The sequence below is a fragment of the Trachemys scripta genome, chromosome 3, assembly GCF_013100865.1.
Source record: "Trachemys scripta elegans isolate TJP31775 chromosome 3, CAS_Tse_1.0, whole genome shotgun sequence".
Taxonomy (NCBI): Eukaryota; Metazoa; Chordata; order Testudines; family Emydidae; genus Trachemys; species Trachemys scripta.
The window spans coordinates 75,526,883-75,551,831 of NC_048300.1; the positions used below are offsets into that span (position 1 = coordinate 75,526,883).

At 41.5% G+C, this 24,949-nt stretch overlaps 1 protein-coding gene across 5 annotated transcripts in view; it reads right to left on the bottom strand.

The window, feature by feature from the left end:
* Nucleotides 1-24,949, bottom strand: part of MAP3K21 (mitogen-activated protein kinase kinase kinase 21) — a 53,980-nt gene that overhangs the window by 12,065 nt on the left and 16,966 nt on the right. For all 5 annotated transcript variants that reach the window (XR_004645054.1, XM_034765096.1, XM_034765094.1 and 2 more), the window contains exons 2-6: nucleotides 23,964-24,144; nucleotides 10,709-10,857; nucleotides 9,709-9,884; nucleotides 4,053-4,293; nucleotides 1,837-1,959 (exon numbers count right to left, since the gene is read on the bottom strand). Coding sequence is in view for 4 of the 5 variants with exons in the window: in XM_034765096.1 (XP_034620987.1) it covers nucleotides 1,837-1,959; nucleotides 4,053-4,293; nucleotides 9,709-9,884; nucleotides 10,709-10,857; nucleotides 23,964-24,144 (870 nt within the window). In the remaining variant the exon portion in view is untranslated. The remainder of the gene's footprint in view (nucleotides 1-1,836; nucleotides 1,960-4,052; nucleotides 4,294-9,708; nucleotides 9,885-10,708; nucleotides 10,858-23,963; nucleotides 24,145-24,949) is intronic.

Here is a 24,949-nt window from a genome sequence, read left to right on the forward strand (position 1 = left end):
CCAAAAAATGCTTAGTTGGTCATTCTAGTAAAGACAGCCCTCCAGCTATAACTAGTGACTATGATGAAGCAGGGGTGGCTCTAGCTTTTTTGTCGCCCCAAGCACAGCAGTCAGGCTGCCTTCGGCGGCACACCTGCTTAGGTCCGCCGGTCCTGCGGATTCGGCGTACCCGCTGCCGAATTGCCGCCAAATCCTTGGGACCGGAGGACCTCCCGCAGGCAAGCTGCCGAAGGCTGCCTGATTGCCACCCTCGCAGGGACCGGCAGGGCGCCCCCCCGCGGTTTCCTGCCCCAGGCACATGCTTGGAGCGCTGGTGCCTGGAGCCGCCCCTGTGAAGAAGAGATAATGATGAGGGCAGGCTTAAGACGGTGATGCTCACCCAGAGGGAAAGAGCTTATTTCTACCCAAGATTAGAGGGAGCCCAGGCAGCTAGGTCCCAAGATCCAAAGGCAACCAGAGAAGACCTGATCCCCCGAAGGGAACAGTCAGGAAAGCGACCCATATACTTCTGATTAGGCACCAGAGAAAAGACTGGGATCTTTCTCCTCAGAGGATCTCATGGGGGTAAGAGAGAAGACTGTACCATTCAGAAGCAAAAGATGACCTAGATTCTAGACTACTTCGGCACTAAAAATTGGCCCTGGGTTCATTGCTGATTTGTTGGGATGGATGCTACATGACATGTTTATCTCTTGGGAAATTACCCTGATTAAACAAACAGATTTTGCTTTACTGTTCATCCCATGTGGTGTTCCATTATGGCCATGGGCAGTTGGTCAGCCTGCTTTGTACGCAAGGCCAGACAATATTAAAATCAAGCCATGACTTATATATATTAAAAGATCTTTTCTATCTCTAGATATTGTGTTCTCAAAAATCGATAGTGAGCATAACATCTTGAGTGTCTCGTGGACCAGTTCCCCTCCCATTCATAATTTCTATCTCATACTGCCATTTATAAAGACAACTTTCCTATTGGAACCCCAGGAGTTGCTTACAAAAAACAGCATTTAGGTATTTAATAAGTGTGTGATTTTCAAAAAAGAAAAAGGCACTTATCTCCTCCCCAATCTGTTCTCTTCCTCCCTCCCCTGCTTCCCATGTGCTTGGTTCCCCTTCTTCCCTGCTCCCCGCCAATTGGTGTTTTTGTCCTTCTGGACATATTATGGCTGCATTATTCCCGGTGTCTTTGGACATTATGCTCCTGTGCTTGGTTGGCAGCTCTGGTCCAAGGACAGCTGATTTCCTATCATTCTATTTGGCAGCAGGCCCCTTTCACATGCTACTTTGCCATTTATCATTAGCCCTTTGTTTATGATCCTTCAGTACTTCATCCAAACCAGATTATATTTTTTCAAGTACAATGTCCTGAAACAATTCAACATTTTACTAAAATCCAGATAAGTTACAATTTGCTGAATTCCCTTCAGCTACTAATTTTGAAATACTCACTAAAAACAACAAGGAGTCTGGTGGCACTTTAAAGACTAGCAGATTTATTTGGGCATAAGCTTTTGTGGGTTTTTACCCACGAAAGCTTATGCCCAAATAAATCTGTTAGTCTTTAAGGTGCCACCAGACTCCTTGTTATTTTTGTAGATACAGACTAACATGGCTACCCCCTGATACTTCACTAAAAACAGTCATTCTAGCAAGATTTTCTCTTTACCAATTCATGCAGCTTATTGTTCACAGAACATCTTGGGGCCCAATCACATTCATTTTCTTTACATCCACATGTAACATATTCCTTCCACTGTGTTGCAGTGTACCCATATAAAATGAGTGTGTTCATAATGGTTAACAGAATAAGTTGAAATGGTGATGAAAACTTACGCTGTATAGCTCGAAGACGAGGAATTATTGTGGGGCTATTTGGTGGACTAGAGCTGTTACTGTTTAAGCTTCTTCGTTTATCCAAATTAGGGGAAGCTTGCACTGTTATTTTGTGCTGGAAATCTGTTGTGAAGAAAGCAAAACTAGGTAAATTTCACTGTCTAAATAAAGAAAGATTACATTGTTGTATTTTTTCAGCATTAACCATAATGAAGTTTATATTTATGTAAGTGAATTTCATTAGATAAGATTTCTATTGTAACATAGAAAAATTCTAAGCCTACTGGTACAATTATTGGTTTGAACTTCGATCATGTCAGTAGAATTTTACAGCTTTACTCTAACCATTTAATGGGCTTTTGGCAGTCATGTGAAATTAGTTTGGTGGTTCAATGGGAGCTGAACTAAGAAATGTCAACATTACAAGCCAATCTGCAACCTTGCTGGTGCTTAGTAGATTCAAAAAGCTAAACAGCTATTTTGTTTGGTTTCAGAATGCTCTTTATAGGTCACAGTTGAGACATATTGGCAAGGCATTGTGGTGAAGGCTGTATTGGTGCTGGATGTGCTGTATCTATCATGGGAATAGTCTTAGGACTCCAGTCTCTGGGACTGTCCATCTGGCACCCTTACAAATACTTAATTCACACACATGAAAAAATGCAGCAATCAATGGCAGGATTCTACTATCACGAACAATGTCTTTCCACAGTCCTGTGAAGTCTACAGTGCCATCTAGTGACACCATTAGTGAATAGATATTTTGCCACTGACTCCTGTAGAAACAATAACTTGATAAGCCAGCAAGATGATATATCCATTGGGGGTTTAGATGCCATGATCGTCACCTTTTGCTACATGCCCATGAAGCCTGAAAACAGACCCTGAAGTGACATCATCTTTAGCTATTACCACATTTTTACACACAGTACGTGCACACACACCCCACACCAACTCTGCTCTGTTTTTTCTGCTCACTGTGCTTACAAGCCAAACACTCTAAGATAAGTGTGGTCAACAAGGCAGCAGGTTAAGAAAATTAGTTATCTACAATACTGCATTCAACCTAGTTGTCCCTTTTTCTTTTGCCTTCTACAAAACCTTACATCAACTGCATAGTTCCAATACCTTTAAATACTGAAATAAGTTTATGCCAACTGACCTTTCTGGAAGGGGGACTGATTCAAATTTGTTTCTCACAATTTGGGAAAGATGACCATTGCTATGTTCACAAATTTTGGCAACATTCAAGTAATTAATTGAATAATGTAAAAAAAAAGTTTTATCCACACCTCTCAACTGCAAACTTGGCCTATGTGTGCACCATATCTTTTAACTACGAAATTTGCTTTAAAGGATGTTTCCTCACTGAATTAAATAACGTGTTTTGTTTTTTAAATTGGTGGGGGAGAATCTATCAAGTGGAAAACATGAAGCCCTCCTACATGGGTCATTTGTGGGGTTTGAATTGTGGCCCTTCTCATCCCCACCACAGACCTCTGTTATTTACATGGACCAGCCATGAGGGGGACATGATGCTTTGTTAATAGGTTACACAACAACTGTATGCTAGACAAAGCAGACTCCTGGGTTTTATTCCTGGCTCTGGGAGGAGAGTGTTGTCTAACTGTTAGAAACTGGATAGCTAAAGCAAGTACAACTGGCCCATTCATTCTGAGAGACAATTTGGCAGAGTGAATGAGACATGGGCTCTACTCCCAGCCTGGTATGGGGGACCTTCTTTTAACTCATCTGTAAAATCCAGGGTGTGTGGTCCTAAAACTTGACTGCTACGTAGGATAGAGGTAGGCGTTGGCAGAAGCAAAGGGACAGAAGTGCACAGAAATATAAACACTAGTTACTGGAGGCTAGGCCAGATCTCATGATCCGCTGGCTCCAATTCAGTGCAGCTTCCTCTAGGATACAAGATGTTTTTGGAGGGTAAGAGTCTCTCCCTAAACTTTATTCAACTGAAATGAGAAACATTTTGCAAACTCTGGTACACTTGAGAATTCTGATTTTATCCCTTAAAGGCCGTTTAAAAGAAGAAAAAAAAATCTATCAATAGCCATTGCATACACTTTTTGCCTAAAAGATCAGAGACCATGCTGTTGGAATTAGGCATCTTCAGGGTAACATACAATATCTACAAGTTTCAGACAGGGAATATTTAATTGTGAAAGGAAGATTTTCTACAGGAGACAAAAATTTCAAACCTGAAGGCAAACTAATTCTATGTCCATCTTTAAGTTTTAACCGGCTCCTTTTAAACTTTCCCTTCCTCTTCTTCACATTGGGCTTCTCTTGATTTAACTGGAATATCAAAATATTCAGCTCACGCTCCAGTACATCAATCTCGCGTTCCGCTAATTGCTGCTCACGTCGCTTTAGTAATTCTTCCTGAGATTTCTGCTGAAGAGCAGCCCTTGTCAGCTCTTCTTCCCGTGATCGCAGCTCCTGAGAATGAGATTTACATAGATATAGGTAAATCACAATACAATTCTTTCTGCTATTAGTCTATTTAAAACATAGCACTAAATTATATATCCTTAATGAATTTTCTTGATACACTGTGTACACATAATACAAATATGCATAATATTCACAGCTATTCAGGTCTTCGGAAGATAGCTCTTTCTGTAGGCAAGCAAGTACACCTTTATCTCGATATAACGCGGTCCTCGGGAGCCAAAAAATCTTATCGCATTATAGGTGAAACCGCTTTATATCAAACTTGCTTTGATCCTCCGGAGCGCGCAGCCCTCCCCACCCCCCGGAGCACTGCTTTACCGCGTTATATCCGAATTCGTGTTATATCGGGTCGCATTATATTGAGGTAGCAGTGTATACAGAAATTTATTTCAGGCATCTATTTGCAATCACAGTTTATTTAAGCTGGGGTAGCATTAGCACTATCAGCAATACCACCATACACTGGAACCCCAGCATTTACAATCATGCTGTTGGTGATCATGAAAAAAATGCTTGGACCAGAATATATCTTCCATTTAGGGCTTGTCTACACTGGCACTTCACAGTGCTGCAACTTTCTCGCTCGGGGGTGTGAAAAAACACCCCCCTGAGCGATGCAAGTTTCAGGGTTGTAAAATGCCAGTGTAGACAGTGCACCAGCACTGGTAGCTACGCCCCTCGTGGAGGTGTTTTTTTAGAGCACTGGGAGAGCTCTCTCCCAGCGTTACGTCGCGACTACACAAGCCATGTTAAAGCGCTGCCGTTGCAGTGCTTTAACGTTGCCAGCGAAGACGTGCCCTAGATTGTAAGCTCTTTGGGGAAGTGAGTGTCTCTTATTCTGTGATTGTATGGTGCAGGGGCAGGCAAAGTTTTTGGCCTGTGGGCTACATCGGGTTTCTGAAATTGTATGGAGAGCCGGTTATGGGAGGCTGTGCCTCCCCAAACAGCCAGGTATGGCCCGGTCCCCACCCACTATCCGACCCCACCTGCTTCTCTCCCCCTGACGGCCCCCCCGGGACCCCTGCCCCATCCGCCCCTCCCTGTCCCCTGACTGCCCCTGGACCGCCCACCCTGACTGCGCCATCCAACCCCTCCTCTCATTCCTGACTGCCTCCCAGGACCCCTGTCCCCATTCAACCCCCCCTTCTCCCTGACTGCCCCCTGCCGCCCCATCCAACTCCCCCTCTCCTTCCTGACTGCTCCCTGGGGACCCCTACCTCCATTCAACCCCCCCTGTTCCCTGCCCTCTGACTGCCCCAACCCCTATCCATACCCCCGGCCCTGACCACCACCCCGAACTCCCCTGCCCTCTATCCAACACCCCTGCTCCCTGCCCCCTTACTGCGCTGCCTGGAGCGCCGGTGGCTGGCGGCGCTACAGCCATGCCACCCAGATCACCAGGACAGGCAGCCACGCTGCCCCGGCTGGAGCCAGCCATACCACCATGCAGCACAGAGCACCAGGTCAGGCCGCAGCTCTGCAAGAGCCCCGCCACCCAGAGCATTGTGCCACAGCGCAGTGAGCTGAGGCTGCAGGGGAGGGGGGAACAGCAGGGGAGGGGCCAGGAGCTCAGGGGCCGGGCAGGAGGGTCCCGTGGGCCATAGTTTGCCCACCTCTGGTATAGTGCCTAGCACCCTGTTCTCAGTTCACAACTAGGTGCTACCACAACATACATAATAAATAAAACAAACTGATTACATTGTTTGCAGCAGGCCCTTAAGGAATCCCCTTTGACTAGGGAAGGGCTTTTTTTTGTCCTGTGAAATTCCCTTGAGCTTTTTCTGGGATGTAAACAGTTAGAAGCCAATCACATTTAGGGAACTGGGATAAAAATCTGTCTGGGGATTGGTCCTGCTTTGAGCAGGGGGTTGGACTAGATGACCTCCTGAGGTCCCTTCCAACCCTGATAATCTACGACTCTATGACTTCCTTTCTCCCACTTCCATTTCTCAGCAAAAACATTGGCAGCATGCCAAAATTAACGAAACATTAACATTCAACAGCCTTGGCCACATAAGAAATTTGTACTGAGTGCAGTGCACAGAATGGATGGACAAGGGGGCAGAATAAAGAATGCATGAGAAACCATAAAATTGGCATCTCCTAACTTTCAAGTACTTTGGTTTTTGTTTTTTTTGTATGTGCTACATCTGGTTCAGCCATGCAACGGAAGACCCCAGCACCTACAATTTATGAATTATGAGGAGGAGGATGGTCTTCTGGTTAAGGCATCTGACAGGGATTTAGGAGATCGGGATTCAGTTTCTGGCTCTGCTAAAAGACTTCCTGCATAACCTTGCATACGGCACTAATGGCTTGTCCACACTACCACTTTTGTTGGTATAATTTCTGTTGCTCACAGGTGTGAAAAAATACACCCGAGTGACATAAAAGTTACACCAACAGAAGTGCCGATGTGGACAGTGCTATGTCAGTGGGAGATCTTCTCCTGCCAATATAGCTACCGCTGCTCATGGTGGTTTTATTATGTAGACACGTGAGCGGCTACACAAGCAATAGTACAGTGGTGCAGCTGCATGAGTACATCTGTGCCGCTGTAAGCTCACTAGTGTAGACATGGCCTTAGCCCCTTTGCCTCCTTTTTCCATCTGTAAAATGAAGGAACTTCTCCCCCTCATTTTTGTCTGCTTTGTCTATTAACACTATGCAAGGTCAACAAAGCACAAATTAAATGGGTTAAAAGCTGGCTAATAACTGGATCACATAAAATTATTTTAAATGGGGAACTGTCATCCAGTGGGGGCATTTCGCTGTGAAAAGCGATACTTGTATGTTTGTTAATATCACTTTTCATAACAGACTTACTAGCTAGCAATAAATAAATTGCAATGATCTGGATGTGCATACATACATATTTATTTGTTTTTCCTAAAGTTAATTAAGTATTTTAGGAAAAATTGTCAGAGCTGCCACCAGCAGGAGTTGGTGGTCGCAGTCTGAGGCCACCAAAAATGTTGTCCTGAGAACCCCAGATCTCTTGGTAAGCTGTGTTCACTTTAACACAGCTAAATGCAAAGTCACACACATCTAGGGACCAAGAATAGAGGTCACACAGAGAATGGGGGTTTAGGGGGGCTGATATTTTGGGAAGTGGTGACTTAGAAAAGAACTTGGGGGTCATGGGGGCTAATTCTCTGAACATTAGCTCTCAGTCTGACGTGGTAGTTAAAAGAAAAAATTGTGATCCTTGGATGTACAAGGGAACAAACCATAGAAGTAGGAAGGTGTTATTGCCATTGTATACAGCATAACTGAGGCCATCACTGGGGCCATTAATGGAATATGGCCCAGTCCTGGCACCCACACTTAAAAAAAAAAAATGGAAACAGAAGTGGCAAACGGGAGTTTCAGAGGGCATACTTGCGGACCCTGCTTGGAGGTAAAGGGACTTGGTGAGTAGTGTGTTTACTTTGTCTGTCTGCTTTCCATGAAAGTTGTTTAGCTGGGCTATGGACGCCTGAGCAGGTCAATTGAAATAGGACTGTTTTCTTTGTGTCTCAGAGTGCGATAGGTGGCTAGGACCCACCGGCCTCTGACCAGCCCCAGTGTTTGAAGTCTTTTAGTAGATAATGTCTTCCTGTTAGTGAAGGGGTGAAGCTGAGTAGTAAGTGAGTATATAAGCCAGTTGTTAGGTGAACTCCTGAGTAGGCAAACTGGGCAGTTCTGAAGGGTGTATGAGAGGCTGTCTTTATAGATGCAGTTTTACACTCAATACTGTGACGGGCAGAAATGACTCAGTGGTTGCAACCTGCAATGAATGTGCCAGGTTTCCTTTCCTGCCTGAAACCAGAAGGGACTTCCTGTGTATGAGGTACAAGTTGATGGCTGTGCTACATGAAAAGACTGTTGGACTGGAAGAACAATTAAAGATACTGCTCAGAGGCTGAGCAGTTCTTGGACAACCATATTCCGAAAGCATCATCACTAGCACAGATTCAGGAAAGTCCTATGGCCTGAACTGGAACATCCCTAATATTACAGAGCAGCAGTTCTCAGCCAGGGGTCTAAGAAAATAAACCAGAGCCCAAGGCTATTAGACTTGCTGGGGCCCAGGGCAGAAAGCTGGATCCTGAGCCCCTCCTCGCGGGGCTGAAGCTGGAGCCTGAGCAACTTAGGTTCATGGGGCCCCCTGTGGCTTGGGGCTCCAGGCAATTGCCCTGCTTGCTACCCCTAACACCGGGCCTGGCTTTTAATCTACTAGATATGCAGAAAAACAGTAGTTGTGGCACAGATGGGCCGTGGAGTTTTAATAGCATGTGGGGGGTGGAAGGAGGACCTCAGAAAGAAAAAGGTTGAGAACCCCTGTGTTAGACTACAAACACTGCCATGTTTTGTTGTACCATGTAGTGTTCTGTAACGAAGAATATCATCCACCCAGGACTAAGACTTTTTTTTTTTTTTTTTTAAAAACCACTTGCAAGCCCCAATCAGGATTTTAATCCTTAACTACTTTCCCATCCCTCTGATTGTTGTTCCGAAGTGCTGGAAGGCACCATGTTCCCTTATGGGTACCAGCCACTACACTCTTTGCATGCCTTACAGATTTCCCTTCCAGATAGACCACAATTGTTTTTGAACATTTGATTTTTTTTTTTAATTTAACATTTAAATGTATCTTTAAAAAAACCTTACTCCTTCAGGGCCTGTGCGTTCCAGAAACTGATCTACTTTTTAGTACCAATGAAAGCATAATCATTATCATTTTCACATGTCTGGGTCTGTCTTTCAAAAGTACAGAAAAATAACTGCATATAAACTGGAGTATTTTTGTTTGATTTGGTTTTGGCGGGGAGTAGAGGGCTTGTACCTCTCTAAAGGCCCATCGCAGTCCTGCTGTATGGGATAAAATCCCATGACTAACACCAGCAAGAAGTCAAGTCATGCTTAAATTTTCAGAGATCTCTCTTTGACCATGCTGCATGCAGACTTCAAAAGAAAAGAACATTCATCAATACATAATTATGCCAGTGTTATTCCCTCTCCAGAATTACATTCTTATGCAGTTACTTTATTTTTGAAATTAAGGAAAGTAGGAGTATTTGAAACTTGAGATGAATTGGGTGATAGTTAATAGGTCTTCAAACCTCTTCCAGAAGATTTACATATTTCAGTAATTATAATTTCAAATAGGCGTGAGAAAAATGTATGAAATTTAAAAGGCCACACCTTCCACCAAGGACAATTAAAACTCAAAATTAATTTTGAGTTTACGTAAGAAAAAAAACTTAAGCCTGTCCCTACAATAAATTCACACTTCTAATATTTTGGAATACTACCAGGAATTCCAAACCCACCTACTGCTTTAAAAAATAGTAGCTCCTCAATTGCCCTATTTTCTTGTTAAAATTACTGCATTTGCAGATAGAAAAATTCACTCACTTTTTCCTTGGTCCGTAGTTCACTGAATATCTGCTGAATTTCCAATTTCCAGTCATCTTGCATGGAGTGGAAAGATTCTTGAGGCATCTCAGTCATAACTGCCCCCTCAATGGCAGTAAGCTGTTCAAGAATTAAGGCAAACGACGGTCGGATATGAGGATCCTGCTCCCAGCATTCTAAAATTCATCAAAATCCCATCAGTTCCACTACTGATAGAATCTTAGGGGAATTACTTACACAGTGCATGAATTTCAAAATATTTGTTATTTATACTTCAAAGTTCTAATGCTTACTCCCCTCCCTGAGAATTGCCTAGTTTTATTATTGCTGGTATAGGGCATGCTTACCTATAGTACATCAAGGTTTTTAAAAGGTTATGAGAAGTCAGTTTTTTCCAGCATAACCTCTATTTTCAGGATGTGAAGCAGCAGAACTGCCAGCACCGAAGTAGTTAAGCTTATTGAATCAAACAAAAAACTCAAAGAACTCCATTTGGACACCGTAGCATTAATGCACAGTTGTCAGGGTCCCTCATCTCTCTCTGGAGAAGGAGGGAGAAACCCAACAGAATCTTTGGAAATCAAAAAGACTACGAGGTAACAGCTAGCGATATCCCCTTCCCGCAAGAATTCAGTCATCTTGATTTTGTATTTTACTTCTTGTGCATTCTATATTTGGCGGACATTATAGCTAAGTATAAAAGAAAAGAAAACAAACCACAAGAATACAAAGAATACAGAAGAAATAATTCAACCACTGCTTAAGGCAATGCATCTTTAAAAACGATATGGTATATTGTAGTATTGCATGGCTTACTCTGAAATGGGTTAAAATGTCTTAGTACTGGATTGCCAAGAAAGGGAAAACCGCTACTTTATACAGAGTTAGCACAGTACCAAATGAAGTGTTTGAGTTGTGTAATTATTATAAATCATAAGAAAAGCATAGATATTAAAACACATTTACTTCCAGGATAAGTAGAGAGAAGCAGCACAGGTACCTTTCATTAGTTTAGCAAATGGTTCAGGACAGGTGGATGGAATGGGCAAGGTAAGCTTATTGACAGCTACTCCGTAAGCCACAGCAAGACCATCAATGCCACGGTAAGGAACTTCTCCTGTAAGCAGTTCCCACAGCAACACTCCGTAACTATAAAGCAAATTTTTAAATAGTTAAGTTTATCTTCTGAATACTGACACATGGTTTACTCAGGGACAAACAAGTTAGTACTCTGTCCAGTATGTAGTCCCAGAGAGAGAGGACTGTCTCCGCTATCATTTGTCAAAATCTTCAGGGAACTATTCCCCCTCACCTGTTATCTTCTCTCTGATAGCAATTAGAGAAACTGGATATGCTAGTCAAATAGATTGGCTATTGTAACCATATCCTACCTGAATCACTGTCACTTTGCTGCCAGAAAAACAACAACAAAACAAACAAAACTCCTATTAAAAAAAGACTTTGGTTCCAGTCAATTTTTTAATCAGATGCCACCACCATGTAAACCTTGATGGAAAAAGGATGGAAAAGGATGAGATTAAGCACAAAGAACAGATGAAAACTAAAAAGTTCTATTTCAAAACAATGAAGTATCAAACTGATCCCTGGACAATTTATCCCAATGGACACACCATTTTGTTTTTTGAATTAAAAGCAGCTTCATTTGAGAACTGAAGTTTCTGCATCCCTACGTCATACTGCAGAATGAGCCCTAACATTTTCCCCTTTCATAACATGTACAACAGGATTGAGCCTTGACAATTTCATTTTTACCAGGCTGGGTAAGGGAAAATATTGCCTACTGTCAAAAGTAAGGGAGGAAACATTTCCTAAATTTTAGGGAAAAGTTCGCCCTCTTGATTGTGTGTCAGGTACCAATATACCTGTCACTGCTAATTGGATTAGCCAAAAGAAATTCTGATACAAACTCCACCCTAAAATTAAAATGATTTCACTCTCTTTACTTCTCTGACCTCCAGTAAATCTATCTTGTATTAAGCATGTTTAATACTGGCTGGCCCATAGGCACTACCAGAGTAGAGTCCCATTGCATTAGGCACTGTACAGAGAAGTATATGGTCGCTGCCCTGAAGAGCAAACAATCGAAACAGACAAGACAGACACAAGTTGGGGCAAGAGCTATCACACACAAGCAGAGTGAACAATATGACAACCATAAATGTCATGTTTGTTCCACAACATTTTTTGGGGTGGCTTTACTTAAGAGAGGATAAGGTAATGAGGCTGAAGTTGGTTCCTTATTTGTAGTTCCCAGTTCCTTATTCAAAGGCCAAAATTATTTAAAAATACATCAATGTAGGATTAAATTTTTAGAAATTTCATCAAATTCATGTGACTGAATGCAATAAAAGTTTAAATTACTACCTAATTATTAAATAAATCAAATAAGGAGTTGGGTTTTGAATGGCTGGTACATGACAATATACAAGGTCACCCCAAGTGATACACCCCTGTGACTGTCAGACTGTTCTGAAGTAGCTGGGGCATGCTACCCTGACCTGAAGCTTCATTCTTGTGCAACATATCACACACCTCAATTCCCCCCCCCCCATGGCCCTCGAATAAAGAATTGTGATTTGACTAGCTGTATGAGAAATGTGTCTCAGATAATCCCCAAGAGACATGTCCTCACAAACATCAGATTGTTCTGAAGGAGCTGAGACATGACACTTGCCAACCCAAATCTTTGTTCCTGCGCAATATGCTGATGAATTCCAGACCTCCACCTCTCTTCCATATTATATATGGAATATGGATAAGGAACGGAGTTTTGACTGGCCGTGTGTGACAAAACAGGTTCTGGGTCAACTCAAGGGACACATCTTGGCAACTGTCAGACTGTTCTACAAGGAGCTGGGATATGCCATCTCTGACCCAAAGCTTCGTCTCCCCACCTACATTTTGAATATGGAATTTATATAAGGAGCCAGGGTTTGTAGGGCAATATGATAAAAAAAAAGTCTCACCTCAAGGTGGGTGAACTAATGTCTTTTAGTAGACTAACTTCTGTTGGCAAGAGAGACAAGCTTTTGAGCTACACAGAGCTCTTCCTTGGGTCTGGAAGAGCTCTATGTAAGTTCAAAAGCTTGTCTCTCTTGCCAACAGAAGTTTGTCTACTAAAAGACATTATCTTACCCACCTTGTCTCTTTAATACCCTGGGACCAACATGGCTAGAACACCACTGTATCTCTCACCTCAAGTGACATTTCCCCACCACTGTTAAACTGTTCTAATGTAGCTGAGGCATGGAACTCCCTGAATTGAAACTTTTTCTTTGTGAAAAATTGTGGCCCATGTCACCACTCCTCCCCCCAACCCACATATACCCTTTAGCAGGGCAACAACAGCAGCTAATGGGAATTTCAGAGGGTGAAGCTGTGGATTTGTTCATTCTCTGTGAGTGTTTTGTGACTCGGCTGTGGACCCCTGACTTGACCAGGTGAGACAGGTCTCTGTGTTTCAGTAAGGGCCTTGTTGCTGGGACACTTGAGACTTTGAACAGAACCAGCATTTGAAGTTTCTGTGTAGCTATTCCCTCTCTGTTTGCGAGGGAGGGAGCTGAGCAGTAAGGCTTAGTATACAAGACAACTACCAGGTGAACAGGAGTGGCAAACTGGACCAATTTTATGGGGTACAGAACTAGCGGCCTGAGTCCAATTTTAGGTCTGGCTATACACATAAGAAGGTCCATCTAGCCCAGTGTGCTGTCTTCCAACAGTGGCCAATACCAGGTGCTTCAGAGGGAATGAACAGAACAGATAATCATCAAGTGATCCATCCCGTCACCCATTCCCAGCTTCTGGCAAATAGAGGCTAGGGACACCTTCCCGGCCCATCCTGGCTAATAGCCATTGATGGACCTATCCTCCTCCATGAATGTATCTAGTTATTTTTTGAACCCTGTTATAGTTCTGGCCTTTACAACGTCCTCTGGCAAAGAGTTCCACAGATTGACTGTGCATTGTGTGAAGAAATACTTCCCTTTGTTTGTTTTAAACCTGTGGCCTATTAATTTAATTTGGTGACGCCTAATTTTTGTGTTATGAGACGAAATAAACACCACTTCCTTTCTCAACATGAGTCATGATTTTATAGACCTCTATCATATCCCCCCTTAGTCATCTCTTTTCCAAGCTGAAAAGTCCCTGTCTTATTACTCTCTGCTCATATGGAAGCTGTTTCATACCCCTAATCATTTCTGTTACCCTTTTCTGTACTTTCTAATTCCATCTTTTTTGAGATACATGCAGATCTGCATGCAGTATTCAAGATGTGGACCTATCATGGATTTATATAGAGGTACCTATTTATGTAGAAGCACCTCTCAGGCTGGACTATAGAGTGCAGTTTCCTGGCCACAAAGCCTTCAGCATTTAGGAAACTCCAACTAGTACAGAACACTGCACAACCTCTCCTCAGCAACACATTCATCCGATAATACACCACACCTGTCCTCCACACTCTACGCTGGTTTCCCATAGAATTCAGAATCAAGTTCAAGGTCTCAGTCCCTATCTTCAAGGTGCTCAATGGACTGGTCCCAGGATATCTAAAAGATTTCCTAGATTCCAGAATAAAGACCATAGTCAACAATTCTGCTCCTCAGGAACAGTGAAACTCTCTATAATAAGGGTAAAGTTTGTTTGTGCAGTAGAAGGAACTTTCTTGTGTGCCAGTCCCAGACTGTGGCATGAACTCTCCCAGGAACTAAAATGCATCATAAACCTTGCCACCTTCTGCTCTAAGTGCAAGACTAATTTCTTTGACCTTGCCTTCCTTAGCACATATATAGCAACTTGTATAGTTAAATAATTAAAAAACAAACCTAAATCCCTGCAAAAATAAGAAACTCAATTGCACGTGCTTCTTTTCCTGGGAAGAGGATGAAAGGACAAACACCATATGATAGATGTGTAGTCATACTGCTTGATGAACTACTAGAAGGTGCTCAGATACCTGATGATGAGCACGGTATAAGAACATCTGTAGAGTAAATATACTTGATTTAGTACTGCATGACAGAGTGATACTGTATAGTGCTTTAAAAAAAATATCAATAAAGCACGTTATATGGATTAAGAAATAGCTAATGGGGAAGTCTCAACCAGAAGCTGTCGATAGGGAGTCATCACTGAACGTGGGCGTTTCTAATGGGCTTCTGCAGGGAGCAACAGTAGCCCAACACTATTGAATATTTTCACCAATGAATGGGAAGTAAATATAAAATCATTACTGATAAAATTTTGGATGACGAAAGATTGGTGGAGTGGTAAATAATTATGAGGACAGAGCAGTCCTCCAGAGAGATCTGGATTCAAGCAAAATGTTTTAATATCTCTAGGAACAATGAATGGAGGTGATACCTACCAAATGGAGGACTGTGTCCTGGAAAGCAGTGACTCTGAAAAGTATTTAGGTGTCAGAGAAATGTAGGGCTGAAGAAACTTCGAGAAGTTATCCAGAATATCCCCCCATGCTGAGGCAGAACCAAGTATACCCCTAGATTATCCCTCACAAGTGTTTGTCCAACTTATTCTTAAAAACCTCAAAGAATGCAGATTTCACTGCCTCCCTTGGAACTTAACTATCCATATAGTTAAAGGAAAACTTTCTAATATCTAATTGAAATCTCCCTTGCTGCAGATTAAGCCCATTACTTCTTGTTTTACCTTCAGTGGACTTGGAGCACAATTAATCACAATCCTCTTTATTACTGCGCTTAACATATATTTGAAGACGTATCAAGTCCCCCCTCAGTCCTCTTTTTTCGAGACTAAACACGCCAAGTTGTTTTTTTAAACCTTTCTTCATAGGTCAGCTATTCTAAACCTTTTATTTTGTTTTCTCTTCTGGACTCTCTCTAATTTGTCCACGTCTTTCCCAATGTGTGGTGCCCAGAACAGGACAAAGTACTCCAGCTGGGGTACCAGTGCTGAGCAGAACGAGACTTTTACCTCCCATGTCTTATATGGGCCTCGTAATACCCCAGAACTGTTAGCTTTTTTGGCCACTGCATCACATTGTTGACATATATTCAAACTGTGATCCACAATAAACCTGAGATCTTTTTCTCGAGTACCACTGCATAGCCAGTTATTCCCCATTTTGTATTTCTGCATTTGATTTTTCCTTCCTAAAGGTAGTACTTTGGACTTGTCTTTATTAAATTTCATCTTGTTGATTTTACACAAAATCTCTAATTTGTCAAGATCATTTTGAATTCTAATCTTGTCCTCCAAACTGCTTGCAACCCCTCCCAGCTTGGTGCCAATCTGTAAATTTTATAAGCATACTCTCTACTCCATTATCCAAGTCATTAGTGAAGGCGACAAAAAAACTGAACATGAGCTCCAACTGTGATGCTATGGCAAATAGGGCTATCGTGATCCTTGGATGTACAAACGTGATTTATGAGAAGGTGTAGGGAGGGATTTTACCTCTGCTTATGACACTGGTGAGACCAATACTAGAATACTGCATCCAGTTCTGGTGTCCACATTTTAAAAAGGAAGTTGAAAAATTGGAGCGGGCATAGAAAAGAGCCACAAAAATGGTTGAAAGGCTGGAGAAAATGTCTTATGGTGAGAGAATTAAAGAGGTCAATCTATTATTTCAAAGAAAACTGAGATGTGACTTGATTACAATGTATAAATACCTTCAGTTGGACAAAACACTGGGTACTACTCAAGGGCTCTTTAAATTAGTGGGGAAAGAACGAACAAGAACAAACATCTGGAAGCTGAAGACCGACAAAATCAAGTGAGAAATTTTTATTTTATTTATTTAAACAGCGAGCGTGTTTACTGCCAGAACAAACTACCAAAGGAAGCGATGGATTCTTCATCTCTTACTGTCTTCAAATCAAGAGTGGATGCTATTCTAGAAGATATATTTTAGTTAAACAGAAGTTGTTACTGAGCTCAATACAGGGGTCACTGGATGGCATTGTATGGTGATATACAGGAGGTCAGACTAGATGTCTAATGGTCCCCTTCGGCCTGTAAATCTTTGAATCTATGAAACCACGTTCTTGGCCTTTCTCCACACACACCTTTATCAAAAGTTTCCCCCTCCATGTGGGGGGTTTGGTGCAGTGGTTGGTTGCGTCAGGATTACAGACCATAAGAACCTCTTTATTCAGAGAGGCAGCACCAAATTATGCAGCAATACTATGAGGAAATTCATGAAGAAACTTCCCTTCTGTGCAAAACAAAGTCTTATACAAATCCTTGTGAATGCTTAAATAAAGATGTCACCAGTGATCAGCACCAACATCAACAATTGCACAATTTTTTATTCTTATAAATAGTGACTTCTTTACTGATTTTACAGTTTCAAAGCCAAAGCAAACAAATTCAGTCAAGTACATGTCATTTCATTAATGGTGAACCATTATTCACTACACTTGCAGTTAAGTCTGATCACAAAAGGATTAAAAAATGTGACGCTTGGCTATTTCCAGAAATTTCTGTGTATGATAGCAAATAAGTTGAAAGAAACCAAGATGCATTTTGGTGGAAGGATCTCAACGTGGTGACCTGCCTCTTTCAGATTCCATTCACTGACTAGTCAGACAAAAATAATATGTCCCTATCCTAGAAAAATCCTGCATCTACCTTCTCTGTAGCTCTTTTCTATGTAACTGGAATAAAGCATTAATATTTAAAATAAAGTTTCAAATATTGCTTAGTTCAACAGAATCATCAACATTATTTACATAAATAGTAGATTTCATTATAGCAAAAGTGTTGTCATTATAGGTGCAAAGTTGCTGAGATAACATACAACGCCGGGAACCATTTTGGGATAACATACAACATTAGATGCCACTTTACATATTTCCACAAACTTGGCCAAATTCATGAATGGCATTTCTAGGATGTAATTTTGGGATGAAAAAGGAAAGGAGGTGGAGATATTCTAGCCGCAAATAGAGTTCTCCAAATTCCACTGAAGTGTCCAAGTCACATTCCTGCTGTATGAATCTCGCAGCAACAATAAAGACACTAACTGGTTCAACTAATTGTAATACAGGTCTGTCACATCTTACGTGCATTTAACATGCGCGAATTCAACTTTACGCGGTCGGCAAAAACAAAACAAAAAAAAGAGAACAACAACAATTTAAATACTGTTCCTGTAATGCGGGCGATTCCACTCACCATTACACCCAATGTAATTTTGACTATACGCGGTTTTTGCTTTACGTGCTGACCGCGGAACGTAACCCCAGCGTAAGATGAGGCAGACCTGTATATAGGAATAGGGTAGCAGCCATTTAAGTAGTTTGTGAGCACTGTATTGGTGCTCAATGTTTTCTATGGTTTAAGAAACCACTCCAAACAGCAATATTCATTAAACTAAGACCTTTAATGTTTGCATATAGTTAACAAACATGATTTTGTGGCAGTCAACTGTGTCCAGATAGTGTCTTCTTGTTATTTTTGTTGTGTAATGAGAAAAGGACGTCACTAATCACAACAAATGTTTTCTATATCTAACACAATTTTTGATAAATGTAGCCATTTGGGAGAGGGCTCAGAGCTGGGGGTGGGCGGTTGGGTGAGGGAGGGGATTTGGGGTGCAGGCTCTGGGCAGCGCTTACCTAAGGCAGCTCCTGGAAGCAGCCAGCATGTCCCTGTTGCTCCTTGGCACAGGGGGCTCTGCGCACTGCCCCCGTCCGCAGGCACCACCCCCAATTGGCAGTTTCCGGACAATGAGAGCTGTGAAGCCAGCGCTAGGTGAAGCACACGGAGCCCCCTGGTCACACCTGCGCCTACAAGCCAGAGGTACATGATGGCTGCTGTGGCCAATCAGACTTTTAGCTGTCTGGTCACCTGTGTTGACTGGACCCTGTGTTGACTTTTTGACTGGGTGTTCTGGTCCAAAACCCGACACCTGGCAACCCTAGGCGAATGGCATGTCTCTGCTCCTTCAGAGGAGTCTGACAGTTGTGGGGATGTGTCAGCTGGGGTGACTGAGACACGTTACCACATACTGCTAGTCAAAACCCACCTCCTTATTCAAACTCCATATATAGTATGTGACACCATGGGCCTGGATGGGCCACGCTGAGAATGCCAACTCAGGGCAGACTACAAGAATTAGGGTAGCTCAGACCCACCCCCTGTCCGCCCAATCGGACCCCCCATACCCAGACACCTTGCTGAGCTTCACCCCCACTCCCAGCCCTCCCCAGCCCCCTCCCTGCCGGTGGCCCCTACCCTGCGCCAGGCTCAACTGCTAGTCCTGGCTGGGCGTGCACTTCCTCCGCACAAAGTGGGCCAGGTGTGGGTCAGACTCACCGCCAGAAACCTCCCCCGACTCCACACCTCCACCCCCAGTTTCTTGCCCCCATCGCTCCTCAGCTGAGGAGGAAGGGGTCACTGTGCGGGGGAGCTCCTCCCGCATCTGCCCAATCCCCGGTCATCTGGACCCTCCCATATCCAGGCCTCCCCACCGAGCCCCACCCCATACCCAGACCATCCCCTGCCAAGCCCCACCCTCCTGCATCTGAACCCCCACCCCTGGACCATCCCCCCAGAGCACCCTGCACTCACACCTTCACCCTGATGAGCCCCACCCCATATGCACCTGGACCCGCACCCCACTGAGCCCCAACCAGTTGCACCCAGGCCCCCATCCCACCAAGCCCCACTCCCCCAGCACCCAGACTCTCCCCCCTCCCCTCCCGGGAGCCCCATCTGCTAACACCCAACACCCCCCCGCTGAGCCTCCACCACCGTCACCTGCACTCCCCTGCAGTGTCTCATTACCCCTGCACCCAGAACCTTCTCAATGAGCCCCTGTGCATCCAGATCCCGCACACTGAGCCACCTGCACCCAGAATGCCCCACATGGAACCCTCTCACCCGATACCTGGATCACACACACACTAAGCCCCTCCACACTTGGATCCCGAGCCTGCCTGCCCACAGGTGGTGTGCCTGGTGCAGGGCTGCTAACCCTGGTGAGTTGCTTCACCTGCTACTCCTGAGGGAATTCTGCACCAGTAAAATAAAATAAAATAAAATTCTGTGCACAATATTTTAAAATCTGCACATTTTATTATTCAATAAAAAAAATGTGGACGCTCCAGCATGGCAGTGGGGAGCACAGGCCACTGGCTGCATGGAGGTGGGAGATCACCTTACAACCCCTCCTCCCCAAGTCCTTGGGACACTGACCTCTAGAGCAAGCCTGGACCTTGCGTTGTGTCAGGGTTGGGTGCAACCTCACTGCCGAATTCATGTCCGGGGGCAGGGAGATGGAGGGTGTTGCAGGGTGATCTCCTACCCCCAAGCAGCCAGTGGCCTGCGCTCCCCATTGCCATTCTGGAGCCTCCCCATTTATTTATTGAAAAATAAAATTTACAGAGTTTTAAAATATTGTGTACAGAATTCCCTCATGAGTGCTGAACTTGGAACACAAATAGGAACTCTACTGAACCACTGAATCTCTTGCTTTTAAGTCCAACTCTAGGCAAACAGAGAAGTCTCATGTTCTTCTGGCAAGGTCATAGACTGTTTTTTTAAACATTATTTCAATTAATTTCCCACTCAGGCTATATCAAAAATATAATTATTTCTTCTGAGAACTTTAACCAAAATTCAGGAGAACAGTGATGAACTTGGCTAAAAAGACAAGAAACCATTCCTAAATAAGTTCTTCATTGTACTGATCAGGTTCAATTATCTTCAGAATTCAAAGCCCCTAAATACTACTTAGTTTTCCATCTTGCCAAAACAGATGTAGAACTTCAGCAAACCAAAATACTACCAAGATGAGAATGCCCCCCCATCCTTAAAAAAAAAAATAAAAAAAGGAAAAAGGGTTGGATGTTTAGCCCAAGTACTGTACCAGGAGCAAGCAAAAAAACCCCAAACAAACAAGAAACCTCATACACACATAGTAAAGCCATGCTTGGGTTTCTGAGAGGCACTGTTCTATAAATTGTTCTTACAGACAGTGATAAGATTTCTCCTCTCTTGCCTACATAAGTAGCTCCTTGTGCAGTGTAAAACACAAATACATTCAGCCTAAGCATCTAGAGTCTCGGCACTTACAAGGGACAGTTAAAGAAAACACTCAGGAACCATCTCCCATTACATGTCCTTTCGGCCAAGAAGATAAGAGGATACAGTTCAGAGATGTAATGCCTAACAGTTCAATCTGATCATTGTTAGCTTACTTTCCTTCAGGTGACCTAAGATTTTCACACTGTAAATTCAGGATACTGTATTAAGACACCAGGCAGCCATTGCATACTCAGTTCAGTTATTATTCCTAGCATAGCTTCTTCCTATTGATACACATTCTGAATGGTAGTTGCTTGAACTTAGATAATAAATATTCTTTAAAAATGTATTTTATTCTCTGCTTCATCTCCTAAAGCAAAACCACACACTTGATTTCATCCAGCAGAGCTTCCTAGTGTTGCTAGATTTTGGAACACTAGGCACAAGAAGGAAATTCATCAATGCCTACTGCTGATACTTTTTATGAAAGTCTTGCTGAGGATTTTTGGACTTGAGGTACATATATGTATGGCAGAATTCCTAAAGGTATTGTAGTTTAAGGTGATAACATTCTAAAGGGAAATCAGTCACAATTTAGATATTCTGTACAGAATTCTATCAAACATGCTGTATGGAAATCCTTGCCAAGCTTTGCACCCAAAATGTTTTTTTTAAGAAGCAATGCCCAGTCACAGCATATGACTATATTTTACAATCCATTTTATCCATCTTCCTATTATTTAAAGCAAGAGTAAAGAGCAACAAAAGACAATATTTGGAAACCAAGAAAGCCTAAACCAAACTGCACAACATAAGACTTACTAATTAAAAACCTCTCCTGTTAAAACTCATCATTGAACTAAATACTTACATTTACTTACAAGAGAGGCGTGCAGAAGAGAAGGTGAAGAAGAGAAATACTGTAGATTCCAAAAATGTAAACTAATGTTGCAGTAGAATACAATTATTGCACCAAAGCATACCCCCTTTCAGATACCTAAAAATCACAGCAACAAGACTGGACAGGACCTGTAATTAAGCATGGAACACAGCTGGTTAGGGAAATACCTACATCCATCCTCCACCCTACCCACACACAAAATAATGCCTCTTCTCTAACGGACACCACCTGAGACTCATATAAAACACTCAACATACTAAGGAATTAGTTTCAAACTTAAGATGGGTAAAAGGTGCATCACAAAGAAGTGGTGAAGTCTACAGAACTAACCTGAACATACCAAAAGCATTACTTCATAATGCAGAATAGCAGTGAGATACACTTAAAAAAAACCCCAGGACTCTATATTAGTTAAACTCCCATAATCTTGTGCATGTTTTCTGTTGTATCAGATAATAGATTATGGAGCTAAAGCCTCCTTCCTCCCCAAATTGCCATTTACACAGCACCATATGTTTTGGTTTCTCCTAATAAATACAAATTTGGAAGACAGACAGACAACAGGAGCTTTGCAGATAGAGCACAGGAACTCTGAAAGCCCATTTCAAAATGATTGCTTTTCACAATATAAAACTTACTTTTCCACACAAATGATTTAAAATGATTTTATCCTCTGATCCTAAAGAGACTTAACTGTCTCATTCAAAAACCTCATTGATATGCAAAGTCCTGTGGTTTACATGAAGTATCCTGAATGTCCTTATTGAATAAGAAGTATCCATGAATTTAAAATAAAGAGACCCACCGCAGAAGATAAAGTAGAAATACAGTTTTAATTTATACTGACTGCACCTCCAACGCCATCCTGATTAATGGAAATACATTCAGTACACATTTGTGGGATTAAAACATGTTGATTTGCAATTAAATGCAGCCTTTATACTAAATTTTGTATTTTTTGCTAATTAGGAAGATGCACTCTAACCACACACATTTACTTAAGCAAATATATAGCTTAACTTACATTTAGTCAGATTTTTAATTTTTACATTTTTATGATCCATTTCTTATTTACTAAAGGATTTTTTTTACTTGTGATTTGTCTCAGGCTCTACTTGGATGGATATTCAAACTCAATTAAAATGCACCAAAAATGTATTTAAAAAAATAAATAAAAACCACATTAAATGTGCTGGAAACATAAGAAAAAAAATCAAAAAAGTTTAAACATTTTGCACTTTAACTGGCTTATTAAACAAAGGAAATATTATCTGTAGTTCGTGAATTGAACTGGATTGTTTCTGGTCACTATATCCTTCAAGATTTCAGAACTAGTACACCTCATCCTCAGACCTAATTTTCATTCCTAACTTGGAAGAGGAAAAACAAGCTTTCTTGCTTTTTTAACTCCCAATTGCTTTCTGAACTTTGAAAGAATTATTTATTGAAGTAGTTCAATAAACAGAAATGAAGAATATATTCTGCTGTACCTGCAGAAGAGGATACTGCTGTTAAAATCTGGTTTAGCATGGCAACAAACTATGATTCCAGGTACTTAGCCAGTGACGTCCACCAGTTCAGCAGAAACTCTGACAGCAAACATATTGCTTAACATTATTTTTGTGTTTTATTTTAATGATTAATAGATTGTAGTAAGCTTAGTACTTAAAGACAGGTTGTCAATTCAAATTTAATTTTAAATCAGGTTATTTAAAAAAAATAACCTATATTTAAATAATTTAAATAAAAAAATCCATTTTTTAGAAGTCACTGATTTTTTTATCCATCCTGTTTACTATACATAAAATAATCATGAATTAGTCTCATTTGTTATATTCATTATGAGGCTTTTTGGAGAGTAAAAAATAAATACTCTATTAACAGACAGTGCATCCATTAATGTAACAAGAATAAGAGCTCTTTGTCGCCCAAGTAAAACATCTAGGATTTTCAACAGAAAACAAACTGAAGGGCTGCTCCTATTGAAATGTTGTTTTCTTTTAAAAGACCACTTATCTCCCCGATTGTAAGAATGATTCAGTCAGTCAATCTTCTCTTGGGACAGAAGATCAATCTGTGGGGACACCTACTGTGGGTATTAAGATATGGGCATTCATAGGTAGACAAATCAGTGTATATTTTGAAATATTAGAATTTAACTTGGCAAGTGGTAAATTTCTTTCACACTCTCAGACCAACATCATCAGTAAACCATTAAAACAGACAGAATTTCCTCAAATATCCATTTTTCTTTCAAGATTCTCAGGATGAGGAACTTAGCTATCAAGCAGTCTCAAGTGGACAAAGCACTCACCTCCAGATATCACTTCCTTTAGAAAACACGGAAGACTTGATAACTTCAGGTGCCATCCATGCATAGGTACCTGCTGCACTCATTTTGGTTGTTCTATGCCATTCCCTAGCCAGGCCAAAGTCTGTAATCTTCAAAGTTTTATTACAAATGTCATCATGTTCTATCTTCTGAAGTAATAAAACTGCAGAAAAACAAAGTTTGAATTTGAGAATGTTCTCATGTAGCAAAATACAGGTTTACATTTTAAATACAAATGTTTTATTAATGCAATGTTGTAGTTAATATTTTAAGTGGCCAGAAGTGAGTAATTTTGAGTTTTGATTCCGATAGCCACTGTAACCTCGCACCATGCACCTATGAATTTCCAGGTTAATCTACAGCATACTGTGCATGTTTCACTTAGCATTTCTTGACTTGTATTTAAAATCTTAGCTAGAGTGTTGTATTAACATAGATTTGGAATATAGCTTCCTTTATTAAAAAGAGGCAGAGAGAAGTGTGATTGATCATGTGTTCTAACTCACAATGGGAGATCCAGATTACTACCACAATGAATCATATCCTCTTCTGAGCTTGCTCATCACAAAATTTTTATTCATTGTCCAGTTCCCACAATCCCTGCCCACAACAGCAACTGTTATTTTAGCATTTATGGCATACCAGATCAAAGGTTAAAGTTACAGATAAGAATAATTAGCACACAAGTGTTTTTTAGCAATATAAGCTGCAAAGCACGAAATAACAAGGTAATCAAGTAAACTGTAAATGAAGAATTATCTTGCTTTATGAGAAATTTGTTTCAGCAAGAATCTGAACTGATGACCTTGCATTTGTATTAACTGATCACTGTTTTAGTTTGAGGCAGTAAAATAAAAAGTTGTTACTGATATTTCAGAATTCTATCTTAAAACTTAGAGGTAAAATACTGAAGCAAATAGGTCACGTCCAATAAGTTTCTCACCTATACTCTAAAGGAGATACTAAGG